At 40.3% G+C, this 15849-nt stretch overlaps 1 protein-coding gene across 1 annotated transcript in view; it reads left to right on the plus strand.

Annotated features, from left to right (window-relative positions):
- MKLN1 (muskelin 1) overlaps window positions 1-15849 on the plus strand; it is a 77019-nt gene that overhangs the window by 11895 nt on the left and 49275 nt on the right. Inside the window, exons 3-5 of the mRNA XM_019474900.1 lie at window positions 220-297; window positions 1541-1606; window positions 9988-10100. Of these exons, the coding sequence (XP_019330445.1) occupies window positions 220-297; window positions 1541-1606; window positions 9988-10100 (257 nt within the window). The remainder of the gene's footprint in view (window positions 1-219; window positions 298-1540; window positions 1607-9987; window positions 10101-15849) is intronic.

Raw genomic sequence — 15849 nt, forward strand, 5'->3', positions numbered from 1 at the left:
TTGATTGATCTAGTATGAGTATTCTTTTTATTTTAGTGCTTACACATTTAGTTCATTAACAAGTTTAACAAAATAACTGACACATATAGAGAAATTACTTAAAATGAAGGCTTTGGAGTAGCATACTGGATTGAGTTAGGCTGAAGTTACCTGCATTAAAAGTGATTTTGCTATAATGGAAGTATAAACGTTTTATACAGCAAAATTTGTGTTTTGCAGATGGCTTATTCAATCAGTATATCAGTCAACAAGAATACAAACCTCGCTGGGGGCAGATCATCCCCAAAAGCACCAAAGGTAAGGATATTTCTTAAGATATAACTCATGTACTGCCAGTTCTATCTTGTTCCTTTGAGGACGTTGAGCAAGAAAATGATGCAGTAAAGCCTCCTGTAGGACAGTTGTTCTAGGAAACGGTTTAGTCTAAGAAAAACTTGCATTTGTCTGCAAAGCTGGTGAAATGCAACCTGGTTTCTGGTTGAGTAAGGAACACTACAGGAACACTAGCTGTAACTTCAAGGATAGCTCATCAGTTCAGAAACAGATCTTGGAATGTAGGTTAAGCGTGAGAGCAGTTACCTGCATGACTGGATTTAACGCATGGAGTCAACTTAATGGTACAGCAAAGAGTGGTAAATAAATACATTATCTTAACAGGGAGTATTTTAAATTTGAGATGCATCTTTTGAAGTCTTGGTCTGTTATACAGTAAATCTAAACTGCAGAATCTTTTTCCGTTGCTTCCTGCATTGAGAGGAGGCTCGTAGCAGCAGCCTTGACTACAAAGTACAGAAATCACTGTCATACTGCAAATGTAGGATTTGACGTGACAATCGCCAAACGTGGAGCACCGTACCCAAACCTCTTGGGAAGGGTTATCTATGAATACAAGCAGGTCTCCAGCAGAATGTGGGTTATCTTTCTGATGTTGCTTCCCATAGATGACACCTGTCCTGAACGCTTAAGATATCTAAAGTGGTTGGAAAGCTGCTTTAATTGGACAGTTGGAATTCCCTTATATGTGAGAATAAGTAATTGGTGCAAAGCTAGCTATGCTATATCTATACCATTACCTCTTTGCTTCTATCCCATGGGTACGTTGCCCTGTCATTTGAGTATCTGTTCTCGCTGCTCAGCCTTCAGGCAGCTCTCAGGTGGGGAGAGGTGGAAGGGGAGCAAAAGGTTGTCTGTGTCCTCACCGCTGGAGAGCTGCAAAGATAGCTCAGACCTCATTTGTGTGGACCTGCATGCTTCAGGAACTCTCAAGCTGCTTTCCAAGGCTCTCAGAATTGCAGTAGAGTACTGTATTCACTTTAGCTGTCTGTACTATCAGTCACCAGATAATTCAGTATAAAACTCTGTACAGTTTTATAATGCACAGAAGAATACTACATGGAAAAAGTGCTGTGCTAATGTTTAAAGAGTGGTGAGTTACTGAGTTGCTCTGCTTCCATATAGTATTTAAGCCATACGTGAGGTTGTATCTTTCTTTGGTTTAAAAATCTTACAACGGAAAACTCCCCTCCCTCTTTTTTTAAAGGTGATGGGGAAGACAGCCGACCAGGGATGAGAGGTGGCCATCAGATGGTTATAGATGTTCAGACAGGTGAGTAGTTGCTAAATTTCTTAACTAACTTAATTATTTAATCAAATAATTTTCAGATAAATATGCAAACGTGTTTTTCTTCAGAGACTCTTTTTACTTCAGGTTTTGAGGAAAAAATTGCACTTTCTAATAGTTGGATTAAATACTCTGTTTTCTTTCTGGAACTATACTCCAACTGCCTTTCCCATCCCCCTTCTTCCCTATTAGTTCTCTGTTACGCCTTAGTCGTTGTCTTGTCTTAACTAAGAAAGCAAGAACGATTGTTTTTAATTTTTTGTCCCTCCTACCCTCTTTGAGCAGGAGCTTAAACAAGAGAAGAGAAATTAGGGATGATTTCCCTTATCTGCTACATACTATGCTCTTTGGAATAGTGCTCAAGCAATAGATCTGATGTGTTGAAACATTCCTTGTATTTTGGTTGGAGTGGCTTCTAATTTCCACAGTGTGCAAGAAACTCCTATTAAATATAATTTGTTAGACATTTTTTACAAAAATGTTTCCTGTAGCAGTTTAAAGCATGGTTCAGCCTCTGTTTCAAAGAGCCCGCAGAGAAAAGAAAGGGGGGGGGGTATAAGTAACAGTTCCGCTGATTGTTGTTCTCCATAATTTTCTGTGTCTGTCTTGCTTTTATTTAATCAGATTTCTGTGGTATGTCATTCCTTACTAAAATAAGGAATGCATCTGCCTGCATCTATGCTAAGTAAATGACTTGTATGAGTAAAAGGATTGTTCTTAGGCAAGGAGAAACAAGATCAGGGTGTGAGTAGCAGAGAGGAATATAGGGTGGCATTGAGGGACTTGGCAAAAAATTACCGTGGCCGTATCTGTTGTGGTCATATGGACGGGGACTGAAGCATGTGACAGGATGGTACCTTCAGGAGTAATTTGCTAAGTCATAGTGAACAAGCAAAAATGCAGCAGTAGCTGCAGCCTTTGGCTTTTACTCAGAATGTAGTTACTGCTCTAGAGGAAGCACTTGAGTTATTTTGTATATGAAAGCAAACTTTTTTCGTTGAAGAGGTTTGAGATTCATTAGCATAAAATGCTGCTGGAGGATTGCTGGTGTTTGCCTACAAAAGAAGCTGTGAACGCTCCCTAGTGGCCTCGGTGAATAAGTAGTGACTGTTTCACAAGTGCGCTGAAGAAACATGAGGCTTGTCAACTTGGAAATGATAGTCCTTTAGACCTCCTGAAAATAATATATTCATGGTAATGTGAGTCTTCGTTGCCATTCCTGTTGGTTTTCTTAAGTCCTAGTAAGCTTATTATCTCTGCCTTTGACTTAAGTTTTCACTCTCCTTTAACAAGGCAGTGAAAAGCATCGGTATCTTTTTTTTACCTGCACAAAACTGACTGGGGAGCACCTACGGAGGTAGAGTCCCAGTGTGGGAGAACTGGATCTCCTTCTGTCATGTCATAGTCCTTTCTTGCTGCAGCTCTATCCAGTGGTGGTGGGACACCTTCAGAAAGTTTCTTTGTGGGATATTTGGGAAGTTGCCCTTAGTTTTGCTTCCAGGCCCACTGAGGCTTGTAAAAGGCTAAATGTTTTTGAGATTACCCGTTTTGCCAGTTAATTTGGCTCATGAGCAGGCTGGGGGAAGTTCTTGGTGCTGTTATTCTTAAAAGCAGCTGTTGCTGATTGCTTGAGTTTTCCTTTTGAACATAGGTAGTGTTTAATGAGACTGTGGGAATTTAGCCAGTTATGTCAGGATGTGTTTTACAAACTGGAGCTGTAAAGCTCCCTGGCTAACCTTGAGCAAATCTAGTGTTAATGGAAAAAGGAGCAGCGGCGTCCTCTTTCCTTCAAAGACATCCTCCCTTCCTTATCCACACACTTGTTGAGTTGTTTTTTTCAGAAGCCTTTGGCAGCTGAAGAAAAATAAGCTGACTTTGCACTCCTTCGTGGAGGGGTGAGGTCCTTTTCAAAAATGAATATTTTCTTCAACTTTAATCTATTAGAAATGAAGTGAAACACCAAAATCATACATATAAGGAGGTTCTGAAGTTTCCTATCACATAGAATAGGTGTTGGAAGCAAATTTTAATCTCTGATATCCAGACCTGCTGTAGCTATAACTGGACTATAAATGGTTCTGCTTTTTGATTAACCTCAAGGAAATATTAACCAGTTATTATTGACTACAAAAATATAAGTTTATTTTTAATAAGTTCTGTAATAGTACTGAGCCTGCTGGATGCACATGTATTAATGTTAAGATAGAGGATACGGGTTGGTAAGCAGTTGAGCTAGATCTCAACTTACTGATAGTGCGTTGAGTCACTGAGACTCTGTTTATGCTCGAAGTTTCAGGTAGAGTATAGTTTAACTTGGTCTAAACTGCCTTTTAGCATGTTTTATCTTCCAATTAGGGTAGGCTGAAAGTAACTGAAAGAGCAATTCTGGCATCTCTGCTGACAACCAGTAACTTGTGCTGTAGCTCATTTCCATCTGATGTTCATGCTCCTAATACCTGCTGCTGCTGTCTTAGAATAAGTGTTCTTTGTGCTTTGAAAACTGCTTTAAGCAGTTTGAAATGAAAGTGTAGGCATTTTGGGATATGGAACTGAGAATATGGCCTGGTATCTTCCTGTATTTAAAAAAAAAAAAAAAAATTGGGAGTTACTGATTCTCACAATGTCTTCCATGCTTTTAATCATATTAACAGACTGGCATGACTCTGGGTGGCAGAATTGGGAAGTTGCTTTTGGTATGCGTTGTGCAGAAACATTTACTAAGAGGCATTCCCGGTTATAGTTGGAAACCACTGTTATGTACTTTAAAGCTTTAGACTGTAAGTGAAAACAGAAGGCTTATGTTATTTCTGCTTTTTCCTGCAAAGTGCATGTCTTGTGTAGTTCTCCATGTGGGAGGCTGGAGAGTTTTCTGCGCTTTTCTACAAGGAAGGAGAAGTATTTGGGTAGTCACAACTCAGGTGCATAGATCAAAACAAATGTATCCCCAAAACACCAAAAGTGAAAACAACCCCAAAACTGCACAAGAACATACTGTGTTAAGTGCGCTGAATGTCAGTCGTGAAAAGCTATACTGCTATTTATGTAGGCCCTGGTGAAATATTCAAGCAGTAAAACGCAGGCTTGTATATAGTACTGTGTTCCCAGATGCATTAAGCTCTAATGCAGTTTTGGACGAGGATGGTAGGCATCTAGCACTGGTACCTTGATTCCAAAAACTACACAAGAACATACTGTGTTAAGTGCGCTGAATGTCAGTCGTGAAAAGCTATACTGCTATTTATGTAGGCCCTGGTGAAATATTCAAGCAGTAAAACGCAGGCTTGTATATAGTACTGTGTTCCCAGATGCATTAAGCTCTAATGCAGTTTTGGACGAGGATGGTAGGCATCTAGCACTGGTACCTTGATTAACATAACTTTAATTATTCTGGAAGAAAGTGGGAATGGGTAAGTGGATTGCCAAATTCAAGTTTTAAGGAATAACATTGGTACTTTAGAGGAATACGTGTACTGTGTTTTGGAGATTTGGTTTATAATTCCATAGTTAAGGTGGAATTGATCTCCTCTGCTCTTATAGGGCAGACACAATTGTATGTGAATGACAGTGTAGTCCATAAAGCCATAGAATTTATTTTGTTAACAGAATTATAGACTGTATAGAAATAGTTCTATTAAAAAAAAGAATCTTTTGTGATATATCCTGTTTGTTTAAACGTTCATCTTTTATTTAATTTAGATAAAGCCTTCTGAAGTTTTCTGATGAGCCTGTTTTAGAAATAATAGCTAAGCAACCAGGATGATTTTTTTTGTCTGCATTTCTCTTCTCTTTGGCAAGTGAAACATTTATTGAAGGAAAATATTAGTGAAATGGTCTTTGTTGATGTGTTACCTCTATTTACTCACTGAAGTGAAACTACTCTGTAATTTTGGTTGTATGTTATTTGCTTTTCCTTTCATGGGAAGGAGCTCTGCTTACTTCATTCTATTAGATAAGCGAGAACAAATCTGTTGGTTGGGAACAGTGGGAGATTCAGAGCGGTGGGCACAGCGTGCCCATAGCATACGTGGGCAACACAGTGGAAATCATGAGGCTGGTTCAAAAGCAGCATGGAAAGATGAAGTGAGAGCAGCAGACATGAAGGATGCTGTTTTGCCTGAGGAAAACATGGCTATCCATAAGATATTTAAAGACAGGACTTGTGTACAAGATGAAGAGATCTCTAAAACAAAACACAGATGGCTTCTAAGCTCCGAAACACAAACAGCTGCTGAATCCTTGAGGTTACTCAGCTTCGCGGTGCTTTCACATTTGAGAGGAAGGACTGTATGCCTACCCAGAACAGCCCTAGCCTGAAAAACCTTACATCCAGCCACCATCTACAGTGAACTGTGATTCAGAAACTGAGTGGTGTGGTACTTCAAGAAAATTTAAGGTCTGGCTTTATAGTTGTCCTCTAAGTGCTCCTTACAAAGTGGACAATGCTGCTTGCAGGTAACTAAATCTATTGTTACTACATAGGGAAGTGACGTCCTTTCGTAGAAGGCTTTTGAGACATCTTATGCCTAAATTTTTTACTTCTGAGACAAGCCCTTCTTAGTTCTAGGGACACTGATTCTCAAATACACCCTCAGCAAGTTTGGGCTGGTAGCAAATTGGGAGGGCAGTGGTTGATGAACTAGAGACTAGGGCTGTGAGTCAGAGGGACCCTGATGGGCTGCAGGGAGGGCGTTGTGAGGTTCAGCCGAGACGAATGCAGAGTCCTGAACCTGGGACGTCACAGCTGTGTGCAATACTATAGGCCGGGGACTGACTGCATGGAAAGAAGGTTGGCAAGGTGGTAGACAGCTGAACGTGCATCAGCAATGTGTCCTTGTGGCAATGAAGGCCAATGTCCTGTTAGGCTGTATTAGCAGAAGTACAGCCAGCAGGTGAAGGGGAGTGATGATGTCCCTCTGTTTGGTACTTGTGAGGCCGCATCTGGAGTACTGTGCGCAGTTTGGGCTCTCTGGTACAAGGATGGTGACAATCTGAAAGGGAACCCAGTGAAGGGCCGCCAAGGTGGTTGGGGGCTGGAGCACATGATGTATGAAGAGACGCTTAGGGAGCTGGTTTTGTTCAGCTTGCAGAAGAAAAGGCTCATGGGAGGATCGTAGAGCTGTCTTCAGCTAGCTGGTGGGAGAGCATGGAGAAGATAGAGCCAGACTCATTTTGGGAGGGTGTACAGGGATAGGATGAAGGGCAGCGGACACATTGCAGCAAGGAAAATTCCAGTTTTATATTGGGGGGGGGGGAATTAATGAAAGATGATCAGTCATTGGAGCAGGGGTCCAGACAGTCTGAAATACCCGTGTTTGAAGATACTCAAAGTGTAACTGCGTACTTCCCTGTGCAACCTGGTCTGTTGCTGAAGTTAGCCCTACTGTAAGGGGTTGGGGAGACGAGTGATGGACCAGATGACTTGCAGAGGTGTTTTAGGTCCATAATTCTTCCATATTCTGTGGAGAACTGTTCTAGCAGAGACATGAAAGTACCATTTGACCGAAGTGTTTAGTTAATATGTCACCAGGATTGGAATGTATTCATTGTGCCTATTACAAGGTAAAACCAGGGATGCTCAGGCATACCAAGCATCTTTCTTCAGCCTGGCTTTAGCAATTTGACACGTAACATCCTGATCGGATGAGGAAGACCCACTGTACCAGTATCCCACCAAGGATTTCACCACACAAAGGAGATGGAGTTAACAGAAGTTAGAAAAACTGACTTGGAGAACATACGTGAACCTAGACTGAAACTACGCCGGGATTTTTGGTATTTAACAGGGATTGGAGAAGTCTGCTTTGCATACTCTTCTGAAAAATAGAACTTAAGGAGAGGTTGACAGGAAATACGTTAGTTTTGGGGGACGTACGTTCTTTAATAATTTGAGGAGTGCTCTGGCACCTTCTAGTCTTCCAGAGAGTAAGGGAAGAAAAGAATTCAGACGTTATAGAAACATTTTTGACTGAACAAGCAGTTTTGAATTAAATATGTTCTGTGAATATTTCTAAGTGTTAAATTTGTATTCAAAAATAAATTTAGAGGAGATAATGTTAAGATGCTGGAGGAGACATTTTACTTCCTAAATGTAGCTGCTAAAAGCTTTGGGTAAATATAACCGCTTTCATGTTTTTCTTGTTGGCTTGCAGGTAGGTTTGAAAATTCTGCTCTGTCCCTAAAGCAAAGTAGAGGCTTGCTTTAATAAAGCAGCATCAATATTGCTGCGTTACATATTGCTCGGATACAAAGGAAGAATCCTTCCCTCTGCCAGAGCAAGATGCCCAGCTTGAATCTTGAGTTCCCTAGTGCTACTAAAGTAGAAGTAGTTATATTGATGTGAGACTGCTGTGCTCCCCTCAAGCTTCCCCACTCCTGCTGCCTGGAAGTTTGTGGTCTCTTCCCTCTGTCTGCCCTTATCTTTGAGCATTTGCTGATACGTTGTTTAGGCTGCAATGCCTGGGAGTGTTGGGCATGCGTCCTGGGTCTGTCCTGGTTGGATCTCTGCGTGCAGGGTGGAAAAATAACCCTCCCCACAAAATCTGAATTGGCAAATAGAGCAGAAGGTGTGATACTGGTTGGGGAACAGAGTGAAGTTTGACTTCTTAAAAACAAACAAAAACCACAAACAAAAAACCCCCCCAAAACCACCAAACAACTAATTTTTCCTTATACCATGGGAGAACAATTGCAAACTTCAGAAGAACTATGAAAAATTATTTTCTTGACATGACCAGCAACAGATGCGTTTATGCATTAAGAAATGTTCCTTTAAAAATACAGAGACTTCCTATAAAAATTTGTATATAGTTCTGTAATAAGTCATAAGACTGAAAAATGATAGCCATTCTGAGTCTAGATAGTGATGGAGCCTTTCTTTTATCCGAGCTACAGTTTTACATCAAGGTGAATAAGTTTGGCACACTGTTCACGTATACTTGTGTTATCACAGTTGCTCTCGGACTCTGGGGATGCTCACAGTTTGCACGAGCTGGATGATTGTACCCCTCTTTCAGTGCTTACATGCCATTTAATTCTGTCAGCTTGATTTAGGTAACTTTCAAAATCTGAGTTTTCATCAGATTCATTCAGGTTTGCTATTAAATTTCATCTGAGACAACAAAGCCTTTCCAGGCAGGCATGACGTTTTGGCAAGGCCCCAATAGGATACTTAGCTGGTGCCAAATCTTTTATTTTTCTCGGCTATCAATGAAGCTGTTGTGGTAATGTGGGTTTTGTGAGCTGTGAGAATTTATGTGCACAAAGGGACCTGCTCTTTGCAGGGAACACTGGAAGCCCTGAGTCCAGGAGGAAGGGTAATTAAAGTTAATGAACCAGGGTAACCTTTCCATGGTGATGACCACTATCCTGATGGTAGGTAAGGGTCAGGGACTATTCCCATTTTATAATCGCGCTTCTAACTCTGCTCTTTAATTGGTGTTGGATTAAAAATTGGCCATTACCTGCATAATAGAACTGGTTTGTGGATTTTAAAGGAGTTTTTCAAAGCTCTGCAAGTCTTCAGTGGCTTGTTCTTCTTGGACTTGGCTTTGTGTTGTGTTTTAATGCAGTCTAAAACCGAAGTATTTTTAGCATTTGAGACCAGATAGTGATGTTTCTATAATGGGAGCAGCTTAGTTATCTCTCCATGTCAGAACAGAGACTTCTTCCTTAAATGCTTCCCATGTTCAGAGGCTTCATCTTGTTTTATCAGCAAGTCTGAGAAGCCTTTGAACTTGCTGCGCACGGAGCGGTTATGGGTTTAAGGTAACAGGCTCTAAAGATGGGCCTGAAACACTGACTTATATCTGTAACTCTTCTACTTACTTGCTTTTGCGGCATCAGGTAAGCTACTTTATGCAAGGCGTTTCCCTTGAAGAGGATTTAATCGCTGAAGTAAATTTTTCCTTTGTAAGGGATGGACTAAACAGAAAACCTTTGTTGCTGCTGTCTCAGAAGTCTTTCTAATCTATAGGTCTTGCACCAAATGTGGGGTACAAGCTGAGATGTCATTGATAGACTAAAAGGCGCAGTATCCAAAATGTTAAATATTGTTCATTTTTCTGTCTTGAATTTTAATCAGAAGGCTGTGGATTTGATTGCCTCTTATGTAAATGTAGAAATAGAAAATGACTCCTTGAGAATTGGCTGTCTATCAAGCCTAAAAACTTCCATTACAAAACCAAACCACATTTATTTGTCTTGGTGACTGGTTCCATTCACAGAGGAGTGGTGCTTTAAGTAAGAATGGGTTTCAATTGCTCTTCTGATAGTCTGTCTGTTTGTCACAGGTGTTTTGTAGGTATCAGCCTGTTTAAAGGCATTCTCTTTTTAAAATAAAATTAACATGTTCTTCCTTTTTTTAATAGAAACTGTTTATTTGTTTGGTGGCTGGGACGGAACTCAGGATCTGGCTGACTTCTGGGCATACAGTGTGAAAGAAAACCAGTGGACCTGTATATCCAGGGATACCGAGAAAGAGGTGAGTTCTGCAAATGTCCGTATTGTTAATAATACATGAATTGCTGCACAGAAAAATGCCAGGCTTCTGAAGTGCTGGTATTGACGTATAGTGTGTAGTGAGAGCCACAAAATTCAGACCTTCAAGTTCTGAAGACTTTTGAAATGCTTACGTTGGGAAAATGTGAGATGGATGTGAGTTTGTAGTGTTAAGATTACTGGAGGGGAAAGGTTGTTTCTCAAGAGCGGACTGATCGGCCAAAAATCAGTTCTGTGAGTAGAACATGAGTTAAATAATTTGATAGGACTGAACAACCAGACTTGTGAATAAACATTTCAGAGCTGATGCTGGTGTTGAGCTTCAGAAACAAATTGTTTATTTTTTTAGCTTCTGTCAAAAAATGAGTAGAAATGGACAACTAACAGACAGGAATCTAGAGGACGGGGGTAACTGCCAGAGGCCACACAATCCCGAGAGCTTTTGTGGTATTCATTTGAGCCATTTTCCTTGGCTTGTTTTGCTCAGTATTTGACGTATGAAACATCTGAAATGAGTGTAGCTTGTGTTATAGGAGGTAACAAAAAAATGTCCAAGACCTTTGGCTTGTGTAATTCATTTTACTGTGTACTGTGAAATGTTAAAGTTCCATGTGGTTATTGTGTTTTGAGTTCGTTGCTTGTTTGTCAGAGCATAACTTCAAGAAAGTCATGCAGCCTCTTCCTGAAGGTATGAAAAGTTTGAGATTCCACCACTTTTTGACAAATTCAGGAGTTGATTTCCTCAAGTATTTGGAAAAAAGTATGAAAACATCTTATTTCCCATTTGTATTTTTCCAGTTTCTTGTCATAGCTTATTTTGTGAGCTTCCATACCAGATTAAATGACACTTTAATATTCCCATATTTTCCTGGCAAAGGTGTTTAGAGGTGGTAATCAAGTAGGACAAATAGCCCGAGCTGAAAAAAATCTCACAGTAAGGCACTTCCCGTAGCCTTCAAATCTCTGTGCGTGTCATGCACTTACTGTTTCTAACATCCGTTACAAAATGGGCAATAACAAAACTGAACGTGATATTCCGGTTTCTATCATAATAGAGCTGTATAAAGGTAAAATTGTCCTTACATTTTATATCCTTGTAAGCTGTTTTTTAACTCTTACTGTAAGGGTTTTTTTTTTGTTTTTTTCACTCTTAGTCCTTTCATCACTGCTCATGGCTACTCGTATGTTTGTTGATACGATGTTGAAGCCGGATTTAGTCTTCCAGGGTCCAGTCCTGTAGGCTGGGCTTGTGTTGCTTCTGTTTTGTCTTGAACCATGGGTTTTACTATTTTTCTCACTGTTTACCCAACAGGTAACCTCCTTAAGATAAGGAGGGGTTCGTGTGACATAATACCAAGGGGAAATTTGGACTCATCTCTTTTGTCAACTATATGGTAAAGATAAACAGCTAGACCTTCCTTTCCTTTGTCTCCCTTTATAAGGAGGTTGGGAAAGCAAAGAAGAGCTATAGAAAAAAAGGCAGAACAATTTTTAATTGCCTCTTCTTTCACTTTTCTTCTTGCTCTGTAGCCGCTTAGTGTGTACATTTGTCTAGCTCAGGATGCAGTGAAATAGGGCCTTCCTGTCAAAAAGGAGTTACCGTGTTTTCTTCCTGCACAAACCAGTGTGGGTCGTTCTGGTGTTTAAGGGATTAATTTCCTTTCCTGCTGGGATCCTGCCTCATCCAGTTGAGCTTCTGTAGAGCTTGGGAGGCCTGGCTGGGATGCAAGGCATCAGCAGTGCCAGGAGCAGCGTATGTTTTCTGTTCAAGTTCCTCATGCCTGACTCTAGCAGGGTAACGTTGGGATGGGAGAAGGAAGGGATATGCAAAGGATGGCTGCGTAGGAGAGGCAGTAGAAGAGATGAGTTGATACAATAAAGTGGCTATAAAGGGATTTTGAAGGAAAAAAACCTACAGGGTGCGATGGAAGGTCAGGAAATTCAAATGGAAGATGGGAAGGGTCTTGGGCTGAGAGGAAGCAAGATAGGGGAATTTAAAAAAAAAAAAAAAGGAGAATGAGTTGAATGCATAGGGAATTTTGAAGAAGAGACGTCCTTAACAGAGAAGTGCGAAGAAGTGTGTGTGGCTTTAGCAATGGAGTTCTAGAATGACTCTGCGTGGATATAGTCTGCAGTGGAGTTCAGAAGAAGGCTTGCCGAGGGTTTTGGTGACTTACTGAGGTACAGTGAACTGGCAGCTGCTGTACTTGCAAACCAGCAGTGTGTTTTTTTTTTCTAAAGAGAGCTGGATAAAACCTGATTTAGAAATGAAAAGGTCAATCTCAAATGTTGAGAAGTGAATTAAAAAACAAAGACTCCAGATGTTTCTCTAATAGGGACATCAACTGTTCATAAACAATTTGTGAAAAGGAAATGTCTGTTGATATGGAATTTTAAAAAATGTTCAGAGTAGATTCCAGTAGAACTTAGTCCTGCTTTTGTGTTGTATTGTACTTGTTCTGCTTCTAGCTCTTTTGTTCTAATTAATCAGTGACAGTGGTTAAATTAGCCACTCAATAATTAAGCTTGGACAGGAGCGGAATATGGTAGAAGTTGCATCTTATCCAGTGTTATCATAGGGGTAACATACAGTAGCGCTTTTGGGATAAAGGTACTGGTAGCTTCTGTTGCAATGCGTTATGAAAAGGTCGTGTGACCTTTTAGTAAACTGTTGCTGCTCTCTTTCAAAATTTGCCAGCGAGCTGGAGAAATGTCTCTCTGTCACCTGAAGTTGCATTTGTGATTTTTAAGTTAGACTTCCAAAGTTAATTTTCCATAGCCCTTTTTACATCAGGAAAAAGTGCTCACAGCACTGCTGGAGTAGCTGATCACTTACAGTCTTAAAAAGGGGGGGTATAGAGGACCTGCTTGCAGTGTTGGGCTGAACCTCCAGCGTACGTACTACAGCTGCTGATGGACAAACAGACCTGAATTAGAACTTCCCCACCATCCCTTTAGTGTATGGATCCGGCAAGGCTCCTGCAGTCCTTGTCAAATCGTCCTCCTCCAAGCCTGCATCCTTCCAAGGAGATGCACCATGGAGCAGCTCATGACCTCTCAACTGTACCCACAATTTCTGTCCTTCTGTCTCCCCTCTGGAGTACGCAACAGCTCTGCGAATCAGTTGGCGTGAGGCACAGCCAAGACATGTGAAGTCTAAGAGCCTTTAAGGGTTTTTACCCTGAACCAAGTGGAATGTTCTGACAAATGGTGTTGTCTTCAGGGTTTATTAATGGTTGTAGATCAGTAGATCTTTTCAGGATTTGGGAATAAATAGTTTTGAAAAAACAAACCTTGTCATTCCTTGGGCATTTTGATCCTAGGCCAGTGTCAACTAATAGAGAAACTTAATGTGTATGTTTTGGTGTCTAATATTTCTAGTTTCCAAGCAGCAGCTTTCTCTTTTGAAGGCTAATTTAGTGAAATTCGGTACAGGAGGACAGTTTAAGTGAACTGTAGGAAAGAATTTGCTTGGTGTAAATTGATAGTTAGGTGGATTTTTAAATAGGATCAAAATGCTGAAGGGTGTTGATGCCTCTGGAGATTTGATAAATGAGAATAAAGAATTGTAATAGTTGGCATACTTTGTATGTCACTAGTATTCCTGTACCTTGTTTCAGTATTTCCTAGAGATGTGAGAAGAGATACAGGATCTTCCTTCAAACAGTGTTACTGCATGAATTGGTAGCTTCTGTAGTGCATATTTGTAAATGTGGTATGCTGACTCATCCTCGTTCTGCCTTTTTTAGAGGAGAATTCTGCTCACACATCAGCTCTGTGAAGGATGTGGAAATTGTGTAAATGGGTTAGGTTTATGTGACACTGTGTTTCTCAAAAACTTTTTAAGCATTTCTTGCCAAAGGTAGAAGTGAAGGTCTTGTCATGGGTTAACTGGTTGAGAGGATAAATCGTTTCTCGCAGTGAAGGAAAGTGTAGGTCAACAAGTGCGTACTGTTCAGTAGGTTCAAAATGATCTAGAAAATCGGTGTATTGTAAGGTGACAGTTTGCTGCTAACACCAAGTGCTTTTCCAGGTTACTGAAAGTAAAAGCTGACAAGTGTAGAAAGACTCATAATAGTGAGAGCCAGGGTGAATTTCATCTGCTATTGTACTTCCAGTTAAATTTTCTACGGTGTCTGCATGCATTTCTTTACGTTTGTTGACATGGATGAATTTACCCAAAGCTTCCAAAGTCATATTACCACACAAGCATTTTATGCATTTATAAGCGTTTGTGACACCTATGACTGATTTTTTTTTTTGGGTGTGATGCAGAAATATGTAAGCTTATGTCTGTAAAGCTTTTACCCTATGCTGTTTTAAGTGTAGGAACTGTACTAGTTTCAAATATTGACTCCTTCCCACAGATGGTGATACAGTTTGGAAGACGGTTTAAGTAACTTGAGGGTTTTTTGTTTCAAATACTGTGATGTTTATGGACTTGAGATCTAATATACTGAATCTGCCATGTCCTACTTCTGAGTAGTTCCAGTTGTACAGATGCTCAGTTGTACGAGATGCCTGGTGCCACAAAAGCACATAGGGAGAAAGCAACTGTCCCCAAAAGCTTGCAATAGAAACTTGGATACTGCAGATACACCTCTGAGCCAACTTCCTAAATAGTGTAAATGCCTACAAAAGTAGGGACAAAGAAGGCAGATGCTGAAGTGAACCAAATGAAAAGTATTCTAGGCTGATCCTAAATATCGCATGCTAATGTTTTATTTTCCTCCCTGCTTAGTAGCATAATGGTTTTTAAGTGTTCTAGCCAGTATTCTTTCTCCAAAATGTTAGAGACTTTCAGATATGCCTGACTAACTTCTCCAGTGATTTCCACATAGGCAGCCTAAAACAAAAAGACCCTGCGGAGGGAGGAGTACCTCGGGGTTTGGTTTTTTTTTTAAATTCTTTTGAAAAGATTTTCAGCTTTTAAAGGCAACTTCTTACTTGCTTATGCTACCTTGTGTGCCTAAGGAGCTCTGTCCTCTTAACCCTTGTTTATTTGTCTTTTTTAACTTTGACTTTTTTTTAAAGAAAAGATCATTCATATTTTAAAACAGCTCTGGGTCTTAAGTTATTCAGTTCCATCACTAGGTGCCTGTAGTTCTTGCTTCCAGCATGAAAAAAGGGCAGAAAACCAGCCAAATGTCAGTTACTCCTAACACCAGATGTTTCAATGTGTGGAGGTCCCTTTCGTCCACACATTGGTATTGAAGTCAGTCTCATAGAGAAGGGAGTACTTAAATAAATGCATTATGCACGGTGTTCTGAAGGCTGCAAAACTTTGGCAGTCCTGGAGCTTGTGTGTGCCAGTCTTCAGATTATACGTGGATTTCCAAACCATCATAAAGCCTTCAGCTGCAAAAGGTGCAGTTTGTGAACTACTCTTATGCCTTGAGGTAATGCATCATGCGTAGTTGATTTGTGGCGTTTATGTTCCGATAAAAATCACCATTTCAGCTCTAGCTTATGATGAGTTTACTGCTCTGATCTCTGATCTGGAATGCAGCTTTATTTTACTTGCAGGACTTTATTAAGAAGTTATTGCATCATCCAGTTCCCTGTAAATTGCAGATGAGGCAGTATAGAGACATGCTAGGGTGGCTGTGAGTGCATCTCGGGGAAGATGACACATTATTCAACTGCATAAAGTATTACAGAATTTTCAGGTAGGGATTTAGTGAAGCGATAGATACTGGTATAAGGAACACTGATTTATATCCTTTTGGGTT

The sequence above is a fragment of the Aptenodytes forsteri genome, unplaced genomic scaffold, assembly GCF_000699145.1.
Source record: "Aptenodytes forsteri isolate BGI_AS27 unplaced genomic scaffold, ASM69914v1 Scaffold173, whole genome shotgun sequence".
NCBI lineage: Eukaryota > Metazoa > Chordata > Aves > Sphenisciformes > Spheniscidae > Aptenodytes > Aptenodytes forsteri.